At 33.6% G+C, this 23689-nt stretch overlaps 5 protein-coding genes across 5 annotated transcripts; 2 read left to right on the forward strand and 3 right to left on the reverse strand.

Moving 5' to 3' along the window:
- Positions 1 to 18: 18 nt before the first annotated feature.
- On the reverse strand, positions 19 to 3274 carry TRIADDRAFT_60143 (uncharacterized protein; the record flags this gene model as incomplete). The annotated part of the gene is made up of 10 exons (XM_002116209.1): positions 19 to 88; positions 261 to 332; positions 426 to 496; positions 593 to 658; positions 771 to 872; positions 957 to 1034; positions 1134 to 1213; positions 1292 to 1391; positions 1489 to 1533; positions 2903 to 3274. 10 exons carry the CDS (start codon positions 3272 to 3274, stop codon positions 19 to 21), a joined length of 1056 nt encoding a protein of 351 aa, XP_002116245.1.
- Positions 3275 to 5300: 2026 nt separating this feature from the next.
- Positions 5301 to 7449, reverse strand: TRIADDRAFT_60144 (uncharacterized protein; the record flags this gene model as incomplete). The annotated part of the gene is made up of 6 exons (XM_002116210.1): positions 5301 to 5428; positions 5565 to 5602; positions 5818 to 5978; positions 6175 to 6251; positions 6569 to 6667; positions 7302 to 7449. 6 exons carry the CDS (start codon positions 7447 to 7449, stop codon positions 5301 to 5303), a joined length of 651 nt encoding a protein of 216 aa, XP_002116246.1.
- Positions 7450 to 8610: 1161 nt separating this feature from the next.
- On the forward strand, positions 8611 to 10731 carry TRIADDRAFT_30551 (uncharacterized protein; the record flags this gene model as incomplete). Its single annotated transcript, XM_002116119.1, has 4 exons — positions 8611 to 8914; positions 9408 to 9617; positions 9846 to 10000; positions 10318 to 10731. 4 exons carry the CDS (start codon positions 8611 to 8613, stop codon positions 10729 to 10731), a joined length of 1083 nt encoding a protein of 360 aa, XP_002116155.1.
- Positions 10732 to 11548: 817 nt separating this feature from the next.
- TRIADDRAFT_50815 (uncharacterized protein) lies at positions 11549 to 16435 on the reverse strand (the record flags this gene model as incomplete). Its single annotated transcript, XM_002116211.1, has 17 exons — positions 11549 to 11640; positions 11740 to 11873; positions 11938 to 12002; positions 12589 to 13090; positions 13198 to 13286; positions 13492 to 13571; positions 13682 to 13773; positions 13846 to 13950; positions 14048 to 14266; positions 14370 to 14543; positions 14664 to 14940; positions 15055 to 15186; positions 15289 to 15440; positions 15561 to 15739; positions 15931 to 16061; positions 16155 to 16209; positions 16298 to 16435. 17 exons carry the CDS (start codon positions 16433 to 16435, stop codon positions 11549 to 11551), a joined length of 2616 nt encoding a protein of 871 aa, XP_002116247.1.
- Positions 16436 to 19526: 3091 nt separating this feature from the next.
- Positions 19527 to 23644, forward strand: TRIADDRAFT_30536 (uncharacterized protein; the record flags this gene model as incomplete). The annotated part of the gene is made up of 13 exons (XM_002116120.1): positions 19527 to 19603; positions 19809 to 19967; positions 20154 to 20269; positions 20829 to 21007; positions 21410 to 21591; positions 21702 to 21831; positions 21981 to 22070; positions 22150 to 22260; positions 22344 to 22496; positions 22726 to 22808; positions 22904 to 23050; positions 23263 to 23396; positions 23487 to 23644. 13 exons carry the CDS (start codon positions 19527 to 19529, stop codon positions 23642 to 23644), a joined length of 1719 nt encoding a protein of 572 aa, XP_002116156.1.
- Between the last annotated feature and the right edge of the window lie 45 nt (positions 23645 to 23689).

Below are 23689 nucleotides of genomic sequence, written 5' to 3' on the forward strand. Positions count from 1 at the left end.
TAGTGCAAATCAATAACGTCAAATATATTGTAGTAGGAGTGGATCTTTCTTTAGGATGTTCATCTGGAAGTTGGTATTTTCCTCACACCTGTAAAAAGGAATAAAAACGATGAGAATTTAGAAATAATTATATGCAATAGGATAATTCGCCTCAAAAAATCCAAATAATGGCAGATCGTAAAAGTAATGTTACTACTGCAAATGCTGCCTATTATTTAGAAATTCTAATTAAATACAACAGGTTGGTATTTCTAACTTACTTATTAGTATTTACAAAAAAGGGTTTGAATACATGTAGAGGAACATTAGTCTGCGGATCGCTACTTAGCTCCCTGCAGGAGAAAATTGTAATGAGAAGTGATATTAATAAACGCAATTAGAAATCTTTTATGGTTTTAGCACTGATAAAAGAATTTTAAGCTTACTCTATCTCCCGTCGTAATTTGTCTATTTGATTTGATAATTCATTTTCTTCTTCTTTTTGAAGTCGAATTTCCTATCCAGAAAACAATTTTATGTGTTAAAGCTTCCGTGTAGAAAAGAGCTTTCATGTAGATAATCTATTTTAGAATGCAGCAGATATTAGTTTTACCTGCTTTACGGCGATATTTTGTAATGCTAATTCTTTAACACCTTTTGGCATAGAATCGATTATCCGCTAAAAATAACAACATAACAACAACATGGAATCAGCTCCTTCATGATCAATAGTATATGTTTGTTTACCTATGCATATTATCAAAGTCAAAAAGCTTATCGATAAATCTTACATCTGTTATATCTCCTAGTAATGTTTCTGTCGCTTTGCCTTCGTCTAAGTGCAGCTTTGTACCTTCTATACCAATTAACCCATTTAGATTCCCTAATTCGCTCTAAAATTTAAAGAAAAAGTATGAGTATAATTATATAAGTATCCAACTGATTTGGTATATTTTAGATTAAGTCATAGCGCAGACCTCTTGTTCTTGACGTAAACTATCAATTTGATGCTTTAGTTCGAGTATTTTCATGGCTTTTACAGGATAATCTTTGTCCTATATCAAAAATGTAATAGTACTGTTTAGTAATAATCTAATATACATTACAACAGGTGTTAGCTCGAAATTGAAGTCTGTAGTCTATATTTCATTTACCTTATAAGTTAGCAATGTCCTTAACTGCACATTTTTCTTCCCTAGAACCGCCTCCAAATCACCAAGGCGCATTTCTAGGTCTATGATAAGATAATATTTGATACATGAGCGGATAGTCTTTGTCATAACTTATTTGCAATCAAGAGTTGCGAATTAACCTGATAATTCTTTATTAGCTTTCTGCTTTGCCACATTTAGCCTGTCTTGTGCTGCAGCTTTATCTTCGTCATATTTAGAATATATAGATGACATTGCGCCCTATTGCAATAAACATCCATGTCATGTATTACTTATAAATTAAAATTTAGGTAGAAGTTTTAAAGATATCGCATTTATTAAAATATTTAATTCTTACCCTAAACATTTGATATCTTTGTAACAATTTCCGTACTTTTCCATACTATGTAAAAAAGGGTAATACAGTGGTATACAGTATTAGTGGTGAGCTAGTTTAAACTTTGAATATGGCACTGCCAAGCCTATTTACCGCTTCTTTTTCTATTTCATTGATCTCGCCTATAAGTCGGCTGTTTTCATTTGTTCTTTAATTTTAAATTAAGGCAAAATGTATAAAGTATATATATGTACTATTTCCATTTTATCTTGCTTTATCAATATCTCTTGTAGATTTGTATTTCACAACTAATTCAGCGATAATTATAGTATAATCAAATACGGTGAGTCCTATCCTGTACTACATACAGTGAAATTAATATACTGTAGTAGGAATAAACATACTGCCTCTGCATACTTCAGATACACAGTATTTGCATTTCACTTCAGAATTAGCGACGTACCATTATATATATATATATATATAAGTTTCACTATTTAGCAGAAATGTAAGAATATATTCTGCTGGTTCATCAGCAATACTTGCAAAAGTAGTTATATACTTGTTATACTGCAATGGGCTCGTGAAAAATTATGCCACCGGCATCCTACCGCAGATATCAAATGGTATACGCCTATCAAGTTATATCCACAGTGGGTTCCACACTATAGCTGTCTAGTCAGAACGCAGGCCGTTGCCCTAGCAACGGCCATGCATTACGGCTACATTCTATGGTTTTCTATCTAGTGCTTTACCACGGACTTCTATGCACTTATATGCAAATACTGTACTTCAGTGTAGCATTCTATACTTCTACTTGATACTGAATAATATATACATTCCGCCGTAGTTGTAAAATAGGATCGTAATTTAAAATAATTTAGGATACAAATAAGAATATCGTTGTTGTTGTTCAGTGATTCCTTTTTCCGCTATTTTAATTTGAGTCTATAAATTAAAAAAATTGAAATACGTCATTCAACTAAATATGTCAATAATTTCTGCCTTTCATTCAGAAATTATAGACACTATCGCTATTCGAGAACATATAATTTTACACATTTAGGAGCTGACTATAGTTCCAAAGTACGACATGAACTAAACGGAATAGCACAGTAGTAGCTATGATTTGCAATCTAATATTGTCCCGAAATACTGGTGCCGACGATATCAATTATAAAAATATGAGAGAACCCAAGCATAATGCGTTTTGTAGCAGATTAATATGTTAGTAAGAATCAGAATAAATTCAAAATCCAAGATCATAAATAAAGTATCATAAGCTATCGGATTCGGAGTCATGATTTACTCGAAATCGGCGTTCATCATGTATTTACTATTTACAACGGGAAGGACACACGGCATGTAATGATAATACTTAACTTTTGAATTAATATATAATTTGTGTTAAGGATTACTTTGATATAAAGCTAACCTGTAATAATGCGACTTCTTTCAATTTTCTTTCTAAAACGACACTGAGTGGAATCTCATCTCGCTTGATCCAAGAGTGATAACAGCACATGAGTGAACAACTTTCTCCTGCCCGTTTTTTATCATGCACTTGCGTTAGGTTTGATTGAATATTTCTTTCAACGACATTATTAAGCGCTGGAAGTTGAACTCTGCGAGTGGTGTGTTTCTGGCTCTTACTTGTCGAGCCTAATACGTCCCTGATATAACGATTGTTTGATATTGCCTTAACGTCTTCATTATTCCATCTCGAAAATATTTTGTCGTTCGATTTAACACTTCTTTGCCAATTGTGTGGGGAATAACCAGAAATAACGCTTTTTACAGATGCCATGCTATAACTTTCATTAAAATACAAACACTAAATGATACTGATCTATTATGATGCCTATATATACGCGTATAAAAAAATAGACAAAATTAACCATAGATCATAACGTGAGAGATTACTTTTTACCAAGATATAAAAGTAAACTATTATGCACAGTAACGAGTAAAATTGCTGTATTTATACTTGTAAATGCTGAATAATACAGAACAGTGTATGTGTTTAATGATTAGCAACAGTTAATATGAGAGCAAACTATATTTACTGCATTTAATACGCAAGTCTACTATGTTGGGGGCCAGACAACCAGACTTCTGGACTAAAGTTGTTTGTATATGGTCTACTCATCGCCAAGATTTATGATGCACTAAGAATAGCTAGTGCTGATACATTTAATGCAATGTTGATGGAAACCGACTTCAATAGCTATCTCGATTTTCATTTTACCCATATTACAAAATTGGATTATGCATTTATCAAATATTATTTGACATTCAATCTATTTTTCTTCGGATCATAAAATAGAGAGCATTGATCTGTCAAGTTTACCAGCCACGAACATGTTAAATCTTTATGCTAAAAGAGTACGAAAGGGAAAGCGTTGATCTAACAATCTTTAATGAAGCAATGTCTTATTATTAATTATATATAAGTGTTAATATATACAGTGTACGCGTATTGTACTTAAGAATACTTCGACAGGAAATTATTAGAGACTATCAAGAATTGATGTATTAAATATGACTGAATTTATATAATTAACCACCATATGGATCTCTTTTAATGTAATATCATGGCGTAAAATATATCTAATCCATGTATGGACGGTTTACAGTGGAATATTTAATAATTTCCATTATAAATTAAAAATGAAATCCTTATTTTTGTTTGTCGATCTAGATCTGTCAGTTTACTAAGTGCTGAAAGAATTTAGAATATATACTGGTGAAGAAAAAAATAGCTAGTAATGAATTTTACAGACATATTCATAGTGATACATTTTAAAAAAACTGTACGAATCTTTCTGATCTTTCACTACTAAAATTAGCCCAACAAAAGCTTTATGATGTGCCTAGCAAAATACATAATTCTAGCTTAATACAGGTAAAATCAAAAACAAAACTATTTCGAGTGACATAATTAGTAACACCAGTTTAATGTAGTTAGAGACGATTAGAGCTAAAAAGATCAATAATTATAATAGATCTCCATTCAGTAAGATTAATAGACCAGCAGCTTTATACTTTTATTAGCCAAAAACGCATATTCAGCACTCATATAGTTTGAATCCATTAAAACTATGACAAATGATAGAAATGTCTAAGCCACTAGAATAGTGGGGAAAATTCGTGAGACTTGCCTTTAGTATTGAAACAGTATCACTATAGTTGTCCCCATTAAGTGATTACTGCACTTGGCCACTGTCTTCCTCGCTACTACTTCTACCACTATAATTTAATGACTTATATATAAAATGTGTACTTATTCAATATTTCTGTACGACAAATGCGTAAATAGGTAAATCTCTAGCTATTAAAGGTATTATACATTTAGGATATACAGATTTTTTTACAGTACTGATAGTTGATTACAATTTATCGTCAAAAAAATGATTACTTAGAAGTAGTTACTTCAAGGCAAAATTTCGGAAATAATCTCACGATAGCAAAAATCTTACGCATGGTACGTTATTTACTTTCTTACATTACTTCACAATCAAAATATAACCTGTGGGTAGCGCTACAGCAAGGGAAAATCAGCATAGAATAATGCATTGTATAAAAACATAATCGACTTAAATAGTCAATGTAGAACTCCATTTCAAAATACCCATCAAGACATAAAATTAGCGACTCAGTATTATGACATATTCGACTTAGCAAAAATTTTCTATATTAGAGTAGTATGCAGGTTCAATTAAACTCCAATTTTTATCAGGATGGTTCTCGCAGAATCGTAATATGCTACCATTGACTATGAAAATTACAGGCATGTAGAATCTTTGATGATATAAACAAAAAAGATCAATACATTAATCATTTTCTTCAGAGCTACTAGAATCTGAGTAAACACCAATGCCAGGAATAGCAATAGCAGTTTCATCCGGTGGACTCGAGGTAGTTGTCGGCTTGATTTTTTTGGCATCAGATTGTCTAGTATCTGTAAATAGCGAATATAAATGTATCCCATAAAGTATTATTAAATTAATTTAATAAATCCGATTTTAAAGAATAATTATCGAGCTAAAAATAGTAATGATTGATTGTCACTATTAGAATGGTAGTAGGAAACCAACCAGAATCAATGGGCTTTGATTCTTTCTCTTCAAAGCTCCTAATAATTAGCACAAGATTTTAATTTTGAAATCAAATATACTTTAAAGAAAACCTTATCATCAATGTAAGCGCATCCTTTTAGCTTGGAAATGACATAGCAAGCTGATTGCAGTGCTTACAATTTTAAAATAATTATTTAATCTAATAAGGAAACTGATTGATTTATATATGAATAAAAGTAGATAAATAATACCACGCTACAAAAATATTTACCTTTTCCTCTGTCTAACTAATCCTGATAGCAATTGGGACTGCGTTTTCTTGTTGTTCTTTATAATCTCAGGAGGATACGATTTGTGAGTTTCGACTATAGGTTTATTATCAACTTCCTTAGAAGCTAACGAGCTAACAGCTTCATATACATTTATTAAGGTCTCTATTGTAGGTTGTATTTAAAATCTATATTTCTATGAAAGTAATCAGTTTGATGCAAATATTAAGTTGAACATCTTACTATCTGCAGCGTAATGGTAGACGCAAAATTTTAGCAGGTTAAAAATATATGTAGAATGTAATAAAGGATATTCTAAATTTTTTAACGTCTTCTATCTCTCGCTGCCATTGTTGCACCTCTAAATCAGCTTGTAATTGATTTGAGTTATCTAAAAAATCGGCTTCATCGTCGTCTAGGCCGCGAATCATGTTTTCTAGATTTTAAAATGGTTGCAATAAAGGATATTTAGAACAGATAAGAACAGCTAATATTAAAGTAACTACTCAAGTTATTGAATTTATATCACTCTATTTTCACTCAAGCCAGCAAGATCGCTGAAATAAAACTACAGAAGTAGTAAAGCAATAAATTTGTAAGATACTGTAGTAATAATTTACATGCTATGTAATACTGGCTATATTATTACACGCATTTGCACTCATTCTGGGCTTTTGTATAATCAAGACTACGAAACTGGTAATTTTGCTGCCTAATAAGGAATTTAATTCTATATGCGAAGCTTTTACGTACTGAATTTAAATTGTTCATCCCATTCTTCTTGTTTCTTAGTTTTTTGTTCTTGTAATTGTTCATACAACGATCTCCTGTCAGTTAATTCCTCTGGTCGATCTGCAGATAGGACTTGATATTAGTACATTGCATACTGCTACATCTATGGATTGCATTGAAGGAAGTCAACTAGTCAAGATAATTTTCAGAGTCTATAGCAGTAAAAGTATAATGCGACCCATAAATATGATACGCCATGAACCGTAGGTCGAGATACAGTGGCATTTATCTTACACAAATAGTAAGGGCTGTGATTTGAAGGTATAATATCTAATTGATGAGCACAACAATGCTGCATGAAATCCTTAGGATCAACATAAGTTGTATAACCCCAGCTGCCTCGATTTCCCATCTTACTAATAAGTTAGCTAATCGTTACAGTAAAAACACACTAAGTATGAGTATAAGTATTGCAAGATTTAATCCTCCAGCGATTGATTGGCTTTCATTCTGTTACTGCAAGGCATCCGTCTTGGGATCAGAATAATTTTGACCGTCGATTGGATTAGCAATAAGTCATCATTCAATACGTACACACACTGATTACTGCAGAAGCACCAAGCCACCAAAGCATAGCAAGGTACCATGATTAGTAATTTCGTGCTCATTATGTTGATACAATCTTTATACATTTATTGCCTGCTTGAAATCAGTCAATCCAGTGATAATGAATGATTCTTTCTCTTTGACTTACCAATAACAGATTTACTACTTTCATCTTTAACTTTCTTCCATTCTTCCTCACGCTGACGCCTGAGGTCTTCTAACTCGGTTTCTGTCACGAAGGATTTCAGTTGTCCCTTGGTGCTGGCATTCATGCCTTCTTGACTGAAATAACTCATTGTAACGCGATACAAAAGGCAATTCCCAATATCTTTAGCAAGGTAATATCATCAAGATGTCTATAGATTATCGATTCAATAGAAATTAAGGGATATAATGCAATACGATCAGATTTCCATTAAAAATAGTCCACAGCCATCTTCTATAACTTGCTGCAAGACAACCGTGACTTAGGAACTGAAGGTTGAGTACCTGTACAGCCTACAAGTACTGAGATTGCATGTCTAGCAGTGCTTGTATGCCAATCTATGCCCAATGCTGTGTTGTACTGTATGAAAATAGTAAACGTGTACAAGACCTTTAGTCCAATGCTCCATTGGATGTCCGGAGAGACGGATGCGCATTACTCCATGAGGGCAGGAACCTTTTTCAAGTTCCCTTGATCAGGGTCTAGCTGGTCCGGTCCGGTCCGATCCGGTCCAGCATTCGAGCCTGGTTCAGCTCTCATCTTGAATGGTTGGTAGCTGCTGCAGCTTGCTTTAATCGTTGAATTTCTCCATTTCTAACTTGGCTGCGATTTATAACTCGGTAATATGCCCAAGAATCTTATTTATCACTATGTATAGCTAGTAATAATCTTATTAGTATAGTTGCAAACTACTGTACTGCTGTTGGTAGTGAAAATGGATCGAACTCTATCTGTACCCACAACGCCATGATGCAAATACAGGGCTACCCTTGCAGCCCTATGGAGCAGTTGGCGTACATTGTCAGCGCCAGCAATATGAAATTCTGCAATCTAAAAATCGAGCTATTAACTCTCGGATTGCTTAATCGTAGCATTTTAAATGAAATTCTAAGTAATATTCAACATCAGTTGGATCAGTTAGCATGTAGAATTGGCAATACTATTTTACAGATTATTCCTAGGATTGAGAAATACCGCTTGACCTTTTGATAATACACGTATGCTTAGGCATATGTAAACTGCGATCGACTTAATTCATCAAGACTTGTGGTAGATGAAATCATTCATTTTTTCATTTTCGGATCTAGGTGAAAACCTTCCTATATTAACTGCAATCAAGGATAAAACAGAAACCTTCTATAAGCGTAGAATGCAATTCCAAAAAGTTTCATTACATAGAACCGGCTTATTCGGAACCTGTAATCAACGACTTCATAATATTTACAATCATTTGCTAAATTCCAACTGCAAAATGTCTACATCTGGTCAGCGTTTTGCTGCAGCCAATGATGAAGCTATTCTGGAAGTACGAAATAAAGTTGGGTTGATAACGCTAAATCGACCCAAGGCATTAAATGTGTTAAGCTTAAATATGATCAATACTATTTATCCCATTATGATGGAATGGGATAAAGATCCTAATGTCCAGGTAATAGTTATGAAAGGTGCTGGCGAGAAAGCTTTTTGTGCTGGTGGTGATGTTAAATCCCTCGTTGGCAATCGGCCCCTAAGCAGGGAGTTCTTTCCTACAGAATATCGTTTGAATAACTTAATTGGTGAGATGAATAATATTACATTGTTGTGTTTAAATTTTAAATCGTCTCTAGTTTAATTGAACATTGGCCTTTTATTCCCACTTATAACTTTTATTAATAGTTTAAGATAGAAACCCCATTTTAACTAAACTAACAAAGATTAATATCATATACGACCTATAAATCGCTATCGTCGGATTCTGTATGAGCAATTCATTGACCAAGATATAACATTGCAGTAATACACTATGATTAGGTCATTAAATACGTACGTGCTCAAGGCCTACTCCATTTTCAGCCCCGATAAAACCTGTACCATAAATCACCATAAGTACTGTATCCTCTTCTATTGTCGTAAATCCTATAGAAGCAATTCATAAATGGTAACACCATCTTAATGTCAACACTTTGATTAGATCAGTTAACGCCTGTTTTAGACCTTGAAAAACTTTTCAATTTCTAGCGTATGATAACTGGTATGAGCAGGATGTCATCTTTCTATATGCAATTGTAGGCATTTTGAAGACTCCTTATGTAGCCTTTATCGATGGAATAACTATGGGTGGTGGTATTGGTTTGTCAGTTCACGGCCGCTATCGTGTTGCAACAGAACGTACATTATTTGCTATGCCCGAAACAGCTTTGGGTCTACATCCGGATGTAGGAGGATCGTACTTTTTACCACGGTTGGAAGGCAACTTGGGCATGTATTTCGCTCTCACTGGTGAGTATACTCGTAATTTAGTTTCATCATTTTGATTGAAATTGACAGTGAGCACTATTTAGTTGTATTTTTGATCAGAGGTTATCTCCGCAGTTGTTGATAGTGGTAATATTATATTATTTACAAAATAATTAGTCTATGATAGAATGAATTTGTTCTCGTTTAATTATACTATGTTATACGCGTAGTATAGATTAGTAAACTTGGTTTTAAATTGTTATTTGACAGGGCAAAGAATGAAAGGTAGAGATGTGTATTTTACTGGAATTGCTACTCATTATGTTGGGTCACAAGATATTAACGAATTAGAATCAAAACTTATCAATCAACCAAGTATTACAAATGATGTGGTTCAAGAGATTCTTGATCAGTATCATAAGAAGGTAAGAGCATAAATGATAGAATGACGTATGTCATAGCTAGAAAAAATGATTGATAAAAATTCTCGCGGAAAAAGTACCCTTGTAAAGTTGCAATTTTTCGATATTTTAGCGTAGATGGCTGTATACTGAGTGTATAGATTGAGTCTATCTTTATAATTATAAATTATAACAGTTTTACTCATTAGGAGATCATAAAATAATAGGGAGCTCCCTCTGCGTTTTATATCTTGCGTTAACGCATTAGCTACGTTCAATGTTCTTTTACCGTCTTATAACAAACATTGCAATGTCATTCGTCTTTGTACCGTAAAATGTAGCACGAGGGTGGAGAATTCTCATTTGCTCAGCATATGGACAAAATTAACGAATGCTTCAAAGGAGAAACTATAGAAGAAATATTTACTCTATTAGAAAAAGATGGCTCAGAGTGGGCTATGAAATGCCTCAACCATTGTCGTAAGATGTCACCTAGTTCAATGAAAGTAACTATTCGTGCACTGCAGGAAGGAGCTAAAGCGCCTTCCTTAGCTGATGCGTTGTTAACAGAAAATCGCATTTGTCAGAGAATGATGGAAACAAAAGATTTCTATGAAGGAGTTAGAGCTATATTAATCGATCGTGATAATAATCCAAAGTGGGATCCTGCAACGTTTGAAGAAGTGACTGATGAAATGGTCGATGCTCATTTTCAACCTACTAGTGACGGAGATGTAATATTGCCAAAGCAGTGACTGTTATAAATTTTGTAGTCATGACTGTATCAGTGATAAGATTAGCTGGCATCTTACTTCAAATATGTTGGTATCATCCTTATTATGGTTAATATTTTATTATCTTATGAAGGTACTTCTTAATTACGGTATCAATAGAAGCATGCAATTATTCATATGCAACGTGAAGAAAATTGTAATGCATACTTGTCAACTAATAATATATCGTGTGCATTATACTTGCCAATTGCAATTTCATTATGGCGAACCTGCTTTTAAAATTTTCAATTTTTTGGGTGCAATAGCTAATGATGGTGATAACTTCAATAATAAAGTTTCACAGTAAAAGATATCTGAGCGAGTCTTTCTAATAAGTGTCTTTACAAGACAATTTTATTGACGACAAATCGATGTAGATATAAATAGAAGACTAAGAATTGTTTCAACACTAAAAATTCACATGTTTAAATTCATGGCATTCGTTTCCTTTCGGTATTGCATTACAGTATGTAAAAAAGATATGTTGGTGAAAGTATATCGCCAAACGAAAACACATCAACCAATAAATTCCAGGTTAATAAATGATATACGAGCAGTATAATTAATACTTCTTACTAGAGGATACACCTCAGTAATTTGAAGTATAGCCTTCTAGCATGCAAACGCTATCGCATTTAGATCATACCAATATTTATCTAATGGAAAATATCACGCTATTACACTCTTTTCTAATTAAAATAACACCAAAATTTTCATACCTGATATGGTATTATAAAAATTGATACGTGAACTTTACAGTATGATCTGTTACGATCCATCTATGATTATAATTAAAGATTTACGATAAGAAGGTAATGACTTCGGCACCACCGCCAGCAACCATAACTACCCTTGATAGTTTATCGGTTAACACAGAAATGAATTCCAGATCTGTAATACAATGTCAGTTAAGGTTCATATTTATGATATTTGAAATATGAGTTATATTGGTACGAATTTTGGGCATATCAAACACTTTCTCAAGGATACAATTTCTGTCCTCAGAATCTGAGCTGGGAAGGACAGGTAAATTAATAAATACTGCTTCAGCATCAGTTGACTTTTCTACAATGACTCTATTAAGCTTCACAGCGGCATCCATGCGCCTTAGATTGCCTTCGAAACTAATATGGGTAAAAATAAATGTAATTTCGATCTTACGATTAGAATGGAAAAAGCGGTATTAACCACAACGTAATAAGAAGTATAGGAAAATGTGATGTCCATGTCATACAATTAATACCTACAGCACACTGTTAACAATTTACAAGGCTGAATATACTTACGGCTTTGCGCTTCGTAATTTTCGGTAATAAGAATTATCTGCACCAAAAGAAGGCCTATCGGCATGACGTGAGGCTCCAAGGACACTTAAAGATGATGCCTCATTTGCTCCTTCATCAATAGCAGTAACGGCAAATTTCGACTTTGAAAATTTATGTTGTAAATGCTTATCATCTTCATTATTAGTTGGCTCAATAACTTTGACATTGAATCTGGATTCAGTTACTTTCGTTTCTTTGTCACCATCTGGTTCTGTATGACTACTTGTAGATGAAGTAGCGGTATCATCACTTCCTACAACTTTAACAGCAAATCTACCTACTATGTTTTGGGATGTTTGCTTAGCATCCGAAGGCGTTTCATCCCCTTTCGGGAGAGAACGGAAAGGATCGAATACACTCTTCGCCTATGTTGTATCCAATGTAAAAATTAAATACTGTTAACTAACTTTATCAAACACGATGGTTAGTACAAGGAGTTAAAACCAGTCATATTGAAGACAGAATAACATTTGCTAGGATACCATGTCACTTTCTAACAAACTTTAACCAGTACCTTATCTTGCTCTTTTCTCGAAAGCTTCATCTTATTTAAAACTTCATTCCTTTGTTCCATTCGCAAAGTTCTTTCATACGTATATGCCGATATATCGTTATCAGTCATCTCAACAACTTCTACATAAGCATCAATTCTTAGATCATATACAAGCTTTTTCATATCCTGTTCCAATTTAATACTATTATCTTTCATTTGAGCAACAGTAAAGATTCGTAAACGACAATTTCGCCAAACTTTGTGCTGCTTAAATAAGAATGGCAGAAGCATTAAAAGACCACCATCATGAACAATCCACCATATATCGATATTTCCATTAAGTCTATCACTTCGTTCAGGGAAAAGGCTGATATTTTTAGGGATAACGATTGCCATCTTCTTTGCTAATGCCGTTCGGATAACTCGTACAAGTAATCGCCATGACGATTTCGAAGGCCAATTATCAGGCCAATTCAGAACAACTGTATTTGGCTTCAAGCCACCCATACCACAACTTTGAATACTTTGAAATTTTAAGTAAAATTAAAAATTACGTTGCCTACTTGTACTTAAATATGTAGAAAATGTTGACACCTTAAATATGATATACAACATAGTGATAAGACTTACAGATCACACAGTCCCTGAACGACATCTTTGGAAACGATTACATCTGTAAAGCCCTTAATTTTTTCTTCGCTCATACAACCTTTCAGAGTCTAATCATTTTATGATGTGGTGATAAAGTTAAGAAGTTTAATAATTATGTACTCATTGATAAAATATAGATAATAAAGAGTATTAGCGGTGCTAACGTTCAGAATATGGGTGTATATAAAATAGTACTCGATTGACTGGCGATATATATATCTATAGTACGATTTACCGTAACATTAAGTAAATATTAAAAGCATCTATGCTGACCTCTCTCACTTCGTCCGCTTGTGCGGCATTATTGGTAACGTCGCCTTCTACCACAGAAGCTGCTATTGTCAGTCCTTTGCCTGGTACATGATAAGCACATAATTATGATAAGTTAATTCCAGTTGTGAAACAGCGGGGTTACATGCTAAGCCATTAAAACTGGTATATTCAATGTTGCTATCTCAGGTACCTTTTTTCAGCTGTGAGGCAAAACTTAGCATTCGCTGGTGCAGTGGATTTTCTGAGTGCTTATTCAATTTGGCCAAAACCAACAATTGTGGCCTGGAATAAGTAGATACGATTTACAAAGTTGCTTATATTTTTAAATTATTTGTTAGCATTAATTTGGCAGACCTCCAATTTTTTGTATGTGGCGGACCATCTTCTAGGTGTAAGAGGCTATGACGCGCAGTTTGCATGGCTAATCCCCGTAGTCCATCACCCCACTCTTTTCTCGCACTATCGTAATTCAAAGTAAAGGTAAGAAATTTTTAGAAATACAATGTTAAAAAAAGCAAAAAAAATAATTGTAGTCATCTTCAGATGAAGTACTTACCCCGAATATTCAATGTATTTATATATGATGCAAGCTATAGCAAGCGCTCCCAAAGCGTAATACCACCCAGTAATGATCATCATGGCGATACAAAGTCCTAGCCCAATTAATGACCCAGTCCAATGAAAGTATCTAAATCGTGGTCGCCAACTCGGTGCTTTTAAAAGAGATTGGAGGGTGCAAGCCAGATTAACAAATGAGTAGCACATCAAGAAAAAGCTGCAGCAGAATAAAAACAAAGAAATACGATCAGTAAAAAAGATGATATTATCTGCTTTAGACACCTTTTTACTTGGAAATGAACACTGTTATAAAAACCTACATTGTAATAATTGGTGCTACACTATCTAAGCTAGCAATTATAATTCCAATCTCCGCAATGAAAAAGGTTAATATTAGAGCCCTTGTTGGTTCTCCACTCTTTGAGGTTACTTTGAAGAAGTCTAGTATAGGGATGATACTATCGCTGGCAATAGCTTGCAATAAGCGTGGAGCTCTATTACCATGAAGAATTTCAAATATTAGCAACAACACCCATATTAATTTTGAAATGTTAACGTTGATAAGAAAATATTTCACGTTAAATACTCTACTTTAATGCTTCACTTAAACTAACCCAGTTAAACTTTGTAATCCTGCACCAACAGTAGATAAGAAAGACCCAATCAGCATTACCCATGGATGTGGCCAGCATAGTTCACCAAGAACGAGGGAACCTTTTAGGCTTGTACCAAATTTATCTCTTAACAAAGGGCCTTCAATTGTTGCTCCCATAAGAAGGACACAAGTCAGGTATACCAGAGATGTAGTGACAATTGCTGCAATTGTTCCTTTCGGAATTGATTTTTGTGCATCATCTAAATCACCAGATCTATTGGAGCCCGCCATAATTCCTTTAAAATAATTGAATGAAATATCGGATAAATTTTACCTTTCGTTAACAGCATTAAGAATTACAACTACTGGGGCATTACTTCATTTAACTTGATATACTGTAAATGTAATACCTGTAACGGAAGGAAAGAAGATTGCAATTAAAACCGTAAAAGATGTTGTAATATCGGCTGCGACTTGATTTCCTACAGCTTTTACACCTGGAGTGGTTTCACCTTTAGACATATATTTACTGAGTGCATTCTCTAGAGTAAAGATAAAATTGTATAAGTTTATTGGTTTCTAAGATATTTGCACCATTCTAAAATTCTTATAGTGATGTTGAATTTTTTAATTTAATAAGTAACCTGTGAAAATCCCGCTGGCTATTCCGGGAATTCCAGGTATCTCTCTTAAGAGAGCTAATTCTGATGCATTATAGAGATCACTCAAAAATGTTGAATTTGGTGAGCAGGTGTAGTTACCACTCATCAACAGTTTATCTCCAATCAGGCAAATCCTATATTAAAATATTTTCAAAAATCATTAATCTGGTAATTTTGTGTTGATCGACAGCAGTAGAACAACTTTAGTACTTTGATCTATCGTGAAAACTTTTTTATATTTTGAACGATTTTACCTTGGTCCAATGTCGGGATTGGCAACAATGACCCCAATATAAATAGATATAATAGACACAATAACGCATGCCAAAAAAAAGGACGCGAATTTATTGACATATTGTACACCAATAAAGACAATGAGCGACAGAATGAGTAAAAGGATTGTTCCGTAAACTCTCATGTTGTTAAACATTTCCTGGCTAATTCCACCATCAGCACTTGGTTGTATTTCACCAAACAACGACAACATTGGAGCCATATAAGTCTAAGGAGCCATTTATAATATTTATTAATATTTAATTTATATAGTTAAAGGCTGATATAGGTGTCTTATATTGAAAACCAACAATGTGTAAGTCAAGCATTGGCCAAGCTAGTAATACTAACTAATAAGATTTCGATAGCTCCTAAAATGTACATTGAAGCGGCGAAAGTCGTTGCCAAGTAAAATAGTATTCCTACTGCGCCACCGAATTCTGGACCCAAAGAGCGAGAAATCATAAAGTACGAACCACCAGCTAAAAAGAGAAATAATCCAAACATTTTTAGAATAGCGTTTAAGATTTATACTTTTCGCTATCTGTTATATAGGGAAAATGAAAGCCACTCACCTGGTACTTTGCCATTTGTTGCAATAGCACTCATTGATATTGCCGTTAACAAAGTCTGTCAAAGAAATTTTGAATTTCAAGATATTGTTTACAATTAAATGTAATCTAAGAATCGAATTCTAATTTCTAAGAATGGAACATACTGTACAACAGGATAAGGCAACTACTAAGAAAGCTTGAAGGACACCAGCACTACCAACTATCCATGTCAAACGGAGAAATAGCAATACGCCGAAAATATTTTGAAGAGTAGGAAGATACACTCCAATTAATGTTCCCATTTTATTTCGCTGTAAGAATAAAGCAATGGTATAATATTTAATTAAATATTTCAGTTACTATATTGTATCATATAAAGTACTCTTAAGTATTCCATTTTAGCACTAAAATATTTTAGTTAAACTTGCTATAGTATTAAGATGTGACATTTTCATAGCAAGCATAACGCCAGGAATCAATCTACTATGTATTGATACTTCTAAAAGGAGACAGTCATACTGACTTTGACAGTGACTTGCTCCGAGACAGCATCCTGATCTTTTGTCTTTTCCATGTTGCTCACACCAGGATTATAACTGGCAACGCTGCGAAGAAAGTTTGTAAGCAGTGGCCTTTTCCCTTCGCCCTATCGTTGAGGATAAGAAGATATTGCAGATAGTAACAAAAAATGAGTTACGGTGAATGAAAATTCATTCGACATACTTGTATTTTTAACATTTAACGTAGTGATAAAGATGACATCATCTTTATGACAATTACAGTATACGTGAAACAGCATAAATGGCTAAAATGAAGCTATTACGCTGCTCAAAATTTTAACTGCAGATAATTGTTGTTACCTCATATAAGGCAAGGCCTCCTTCATTCGTTTCGACTACATCAGGTGCACGATAAATGTTTTTGAAAGGTTCACCAGCACTTCTCCTATAATTTACCGCTGGACCATTATAACAATCAATTTAGTGTCTAAATCAGTCCATTGTTGATTTTATATTGCACCATTCTATTTACTGACTATCCATATGCTCTATTCTTAAGTGATCAGTTATGAAATGGACTATTTGATGTCGTCATAATTTGGTCAATTTCCACGGCCGTCGTCTGTACATGTACAGTACGTGTTCAAGTAGAAAAGGGCAATTTGATATCACAAGCAATTTCACCAGTATAGTTATCATCAACATCAACTCTGTTATTCTTAATGGGTATCAACATCTATTGGTAAAGTACTAACGCAACATTCAATTAGATATTTCACAAGGAAGCCGCAGCAAGTGGTTGTCCATGTATGGAATGATGACGATATTAATTCATTATATCATTAGCTATCTCAACTGCATTCTATTCCATCATGAGTACGTAACAGTCAGTCATTCATGAAGGTCCACTATACTTGTTACTGTCTCTATCTACTCTACTTGAATCATTTTAAAGAATATAGCGAAAGTAGTAGGCTACACATATACAGTAAACGAAAGCAGTGAACATCGATGAACGCGTTGAAAATGAATTAATACAGTCCAGTTGCATACGAATAGAGTAAATGAGTACAGTAATGCGTTGAGCAAGGACTTTGTACTCCTTCTATGTTTAGCAATGATACGTCTCTAGTTTGAATAGTCGTTGTCATTTCATCACTACATTGAACATTACTATGATCGCTGTATTTATCCTACGAATGGCTGAAAATAAAAACGAGGCATAAAGAACTAATACTACCCTAACTCGTGTCCATAGCCTCAAAATGATATGGGTAGCCAAGGGCGACCGATTATTCGAACATGACCAAGTCCAACAACGCATTCAATATGAATATGCACCCTTCTCGACTAACATGATACTATAATACCATCAGCAGAAATACTCACCATGATCATCTAAGTGTATCTCTACAAAGTCACCCTCATTGACCTGGTTATTTTCTGTTCTTAGATCATATTTGCCAGAATTGCGAGCCATTTTCCCAATTTTGGAGGATTGAAAACTTTTCCAAGATGACCTTCAGCATCTCTAATGGGTACGCAAGCTGTCCAAACAGTCCCTTGATATTACAGTGTACAGTACTGTACACTGTAACAGTACTGAAGCCCACTCTAAGCAAAATGGATGTCATTGGTTGTGGCTCATTGACTATGCCGTAGTTGTACGCTTTAGGAAAAGAGTGGATAAAGCTATCTTTGTACCCTGTACTGTACAGGCCTAGAACAGATCTATCCACTTATTTCATTGATCTCTATGGATAAGGCAATGTCTGCTACTTAGCTCTGATAGTGACAGTACAGCACAGATTTCGAGCAGGAACTCTTCAAGAACGGAGGTCTTACGATATGAACGAAAAGCTGACAGGGTGACATCCGTTTCCACGCAGAATGTCTCACTGGGCTACAATGCAATGTACTGTACTTAATTGGGCGTGACCTGCTACTGTAACAGTTAACACTCGGACAATAATCACGTGATACAGTAACATTTCCAGTTGCCTTGATACAGTTTAGATTGAAAAATCCACGATAAAAATTGCCTTATTAGTGACCTCATTTTCACAAAACAGTCAGTCTATGAGGACTGCAAATGACCTACGCTGTACACTGTACAGTAGCATAGCCAGAAAAGAACTTGTCAATAATATTGATACTGGCTACATCGACATTTCGTGCTGAAAAGCCCACCTGCGTCCACAGTATAACATACTGTAATTCAGGTTTGTACTGTACACTGTGGCATCGGGTGATTAACGGCTTCACCAATACGCATGTGTAAACAATTTCAAATTTTCCTCATCCTTTAAAATTTCGATTCATTATTATTATTTAAACAAACATACAGTACAGCAGCAGCGTAGCATAGCATAGCATCTACAGTTATATAATCTGTCCATACAAAGGAGAAGAAATTAAGTTGATTTATTTCCATTTGAATCAATTCTACGCAGTTGAATTAATAGCAAGAACTTGCATACCCAATAGAATGCAATGCAGTGCTTAGATCAAAATTACAGTAGATGTGATATACGTATCTAGGAAACCGCAGTACGAATCGATTAAAAGTAGCAATTTTCGATAACATCTCAAGAATCAGGTAAGAGAGGCTCTTAATGTACAAGGATGATATTATCATGGTGTTGTCATAGACTACTTGTATAGTAATAGCGATTCGATTCAATCTTGCATTCGATAGAATAACGGTAGGATTGATCAATATTTCTAAACATATTGTTGTAGAGAAATCTCGGACCTGCGTCCAAACATTGCAAGCATACGAAATCCAAAACAGCGATTGATTAGCAGCTAAAAGAGCTTGTCACAATACTCATTCAAGACATTTTTAGTACTGGAAATTTCGTTCAAATTACATCGTCTTGACTTGATAACGATGCAACATTTAGACTTATTCAAGAAAAGCCATGGCAGTATATGGCATCGAAAGCCAATAGCATCGAGTGAAGATGGGTAAGTTGATTCGTTACCTTACTGATATAGAATAGACCGAAATGATAATAGCTATCCAATTCACTAGCGTTACAGTAAACTCAATCGACTACTAATTCTAATCGAATATTTCTTACTACTCTACTGTATTAGCACAGTACCTACGTACTTACTGCTGTATAATATAATAATATTTACATACATCTAAATTTTTTAACTTTGTTAGACTCCTCCTGACTATTACACGTAGTAGCTTACGTGCTTTTACACCAGGAGGTAACCGAACAATTCGGTTTACTCAAGTAGCATTTGACCGATCTGGTCAACAATTTTTAGCGAGTGATCAACAAGGCAACCTCTATCAATTCAATTTAGCTAAAAACAAGTAAGATCAAAATCACTGATTTATATTTAGAAGAATACATTTTCCATCATTATCAGCTATAGATAAGTGATGGATGAAAGCTGATATTAATCAATAAAAGGATGCCAACATCTGCATCGATCTATATAACGATTCTTATAATGATATCGACACTGTCTTTAACAGGCTATGAATTTATTTGAACAGGTTTAAATCATTATTGAATACTGGTGTTCCATGCACAACTTTATCATTTAATCTTCAACGAAAGAATGAAGCCCTCGTAGCATTGTCTGACTGTTTGCTAAAATGTTATGATATCAGTAAGTCATTTGGTTTAACTCTGTTTGATTTGAATACAGTAGAATTCCAAATTATAAAAAACACATCTATCGTTTAACTTTCTTTCATGCCTGCGTTATTTATAGCGTATCAAGACGTTCAATATTCAAATATTCATGAAATAGATAATTACAGATGACTATATCAAGAATTGCAGTGATCATCATGACTAGAAAAACATCCGCTATCTATCGATAATAAAATCTTAGATAACTTTTTATTACACTGATCTTGATTGGCCTGAGAATATTACAAACTTAATTTTTTTGTCCTGGTTGCTATATAAAAATATGATATACGTACTACTGTAGTCTATTGAAACAGTTACAATACTATACCATCAATCTCTATTTATATCATGCAACAAATCACAAATAATAATTTGCATTTGACTACATATGTAATCATCAATGAAGTATAGAATTCTAAAGTCAAAGTGTATAATATCAGTACGCTTGATTTAGTAATTTTACCTACTGGTATAGTTAGCAAAAGATGTGATAATTACTCTACGTTATTTTTCTATAATTAATTATTTAGCAACAAAAGAAGTTGTGTGTTGGATGAAGGGTCACGATACGGCTATAAATTCAATTTCCATCCATTCATCTGGTCGTTATGCGTTAACAGCATCGAATAAAGTTGCTCATTTATGGGACTTAGAGACATTTACGCATCAAAGAACGCTAAATGGAGCTCAAAAAGTTGGCATTATGAAGGTAAATAATATAATATGTATGTAAAAAAATATTCGGCGATATATATCTCTCTAAGTGATTAATGTGAAACTAAAATAATTGTTAAACTATTTACTAACATTGCCACAAATAGGCAGTAGTCACATAGTTACACCACCGAATGGTGCATGTAGATATATTAGAAAGAAAAGAATTACCTATACTTTCAACACATCAATTAAGTGATTAGGCGTCTACTGCAGCGAAATATTTGTATTATATCAAATATTATCATACGAGTATCATGCACTTCTTCTACGAAATGTACATGAAAGAGAGAATATTATTTCCCTGAACTATTCTTCATTAGACTTTAAATTGATGTTTATTATCATTAAAAACTATATGCCGATATATTTAATGGAATGATCTATTGAATCGTAGGTTTGTTTCTTACCTTCCTCCAACAATATCTTAACATGCTTCAAAGATGATACTATCTTTGTTTGGGATATGGAAAATTTACAATGTCAGTACCAATTGCCAGTGCCACCCGGTAAAAATAAGCCATGCTATCGTAGTTTAGCTACAACCAGTGATGGTCAATACTTAATTGCTGGTGGAAGGTATGATCACATACAATTTTCTCCTCGATAACATAAGCTATACTAATATAAGTAATTATGATCTTGTTTACCGTGTAATGAATACAAATCGATTAACATCACTATTTTAGATCACGATTTCTTCATCTATGGACACTGGAAAACAAAAGATTGATTCGAATTATTCAATTACCCCTATGTGTTAAAAATGTTAAGCTTATCGCATTTTTACCCGATAGTCTGGATACAAGTTCAAGTCAGGTATATAAATTAATCAATAAACGTTATGTTATCAACATTAACTGTTAAACTATTGTAATTATAAGTAAAAATACTTATGGATACAATTCTGCAAAATAATTGATTATCATAACTTCTAATAAGAACCCGCTTATTGTATTTATTTATAGACTGTTGGTGTTCTATCCCAAGATGGTATTATGCGCTTCATTAATATTCACAACTGTAATCTCCTTTTCGAAATTGGAACTCAAAACAACGTATATATGATTATAATAATTATTGCTTTACCCTTCTTTAAAAATATGGATGGATGATAAATCTTATTATTCCCTTTAGCCTATTCACCAAGCTACAATCAACTCAAATGGAAGATATGTTTTAGCTCTTATGGGAAATGGTAACATAAATTTATATAGCATAGCAAGTTTATCAACAGAAATTAAGAAGGTATTTGTAGAGATTTAAAATTTGAAACTCATATTTCAGTAAATTTGAACAGTAATTTCAAAAGTAATGTTGTCTCAATTTAGCCTCCGGAACCCATTACCAAAGCGGTCATAGTTAAAGATAAAGATGCATCGTCAACTGCTACTAATCGCGATAAACCAGCACGATATGCTGATTTGCATGGGATAGCTCCAGAGGATATAAATAAAAATATTAATTGGAATGGACCTCAAGCAGTGATTAGTAAAAACACTGATCGTTGGAACAAGGATTTAGAATTAGCAGTTACGAATAGACCAATTGTAAAGCGAAATTATCGGCAAACATCGAAGGTAATACATACTTTTAACTAAATTAGTTTAAATTTATCTTAAATTTTCGAATGTGTTTAATCAATAGTTATAAAACTAGTGATGATTCACAAAAGTAAATCTAATGCTCTAGCGACTTTTGTTAACTTTTTAGAGCAACGATTTATATGACCGTCTTGACATTAAAAGATTACATAGGATCTTAAAAGGGTTTGGAGAGTATCCATCAAAGTATAGGTATGCCATAAATCGATATAATCCGTCTTTATTCTGTAATACATTAGGTAGTTACTGACATCATTTATATTTCTTTCTCATTCTTTACATTTCAGAATTTTTATATGGCGTTCATTACTTAAACTACCGGAAAATCATGAATGCTATAGTAATCTAATCGAGAAAGGAACACATTCAGCCTTTATAAAACTAGATGAAGAGTACCCAATTAAAAGCAGGAAACTACTAAATAACCTCCAAAAGTAAACAAGAATAGAATTATGCATTTCGTATATCGTAGGAAGAATTAAATTAGTATTTTTAATAGGATATAGGTTTAATGAACATTCAAGGATTCTATATATTGATATTCCAAATTAGATAATTGAATGCTTTACGGTATATAGTAGGAGCATCTAACTTGATATAAGAAAATTATCTTTCTAACTTATGATCATTCATGTATATGCTACAGAACTTTATCTGCACTGGCTCACTGGTCTCCAATATTTGGTGAAGTCCATTACCTGCCTTTGCTAATCTTTCCGTTCGTTAAATTATTTCAAAATAATCATCTGATATGTTTTGAAGTTATCGCTACTATTATAGGTATCGTATTGTAGCGTATATTAATTATTTAATTCAACACTAATATGTAGTCTTTAATAGGGTATTGAACAGATTTTTAATACTTCTTAGTGAATTGGTGCCAGAAATGGTTTGAGTTTTTTCCGAATCCTCCTATTAATATCTTGAGTTCTATCGAAAACATGCTAGGAGCTCATGACTCCGAATTACTTGATCATTTTATTCGAAATAAAATAAAATCACAGGTGTTTAAGCTTAATACTCGCTAATTGATATCTTTGTAGCTTTCACTTCTTATTTATTTACATTTATGG

Source organism: Trichoplax adhaerens, genomic scaffold (genome assembly GCF_000150275.1).
Source record: "Trichoplax adhaerens TRIADscaffold_14 genomic scaffold, whole genome shotgun sequence".
Taxonomy (NCBI): Eukaryota; Metazoa; Placozoa; class Uniplacotomia; order Trichoplacea; family Trichoplacidae; genus Trichoplax; species Trichoplax adhaerens.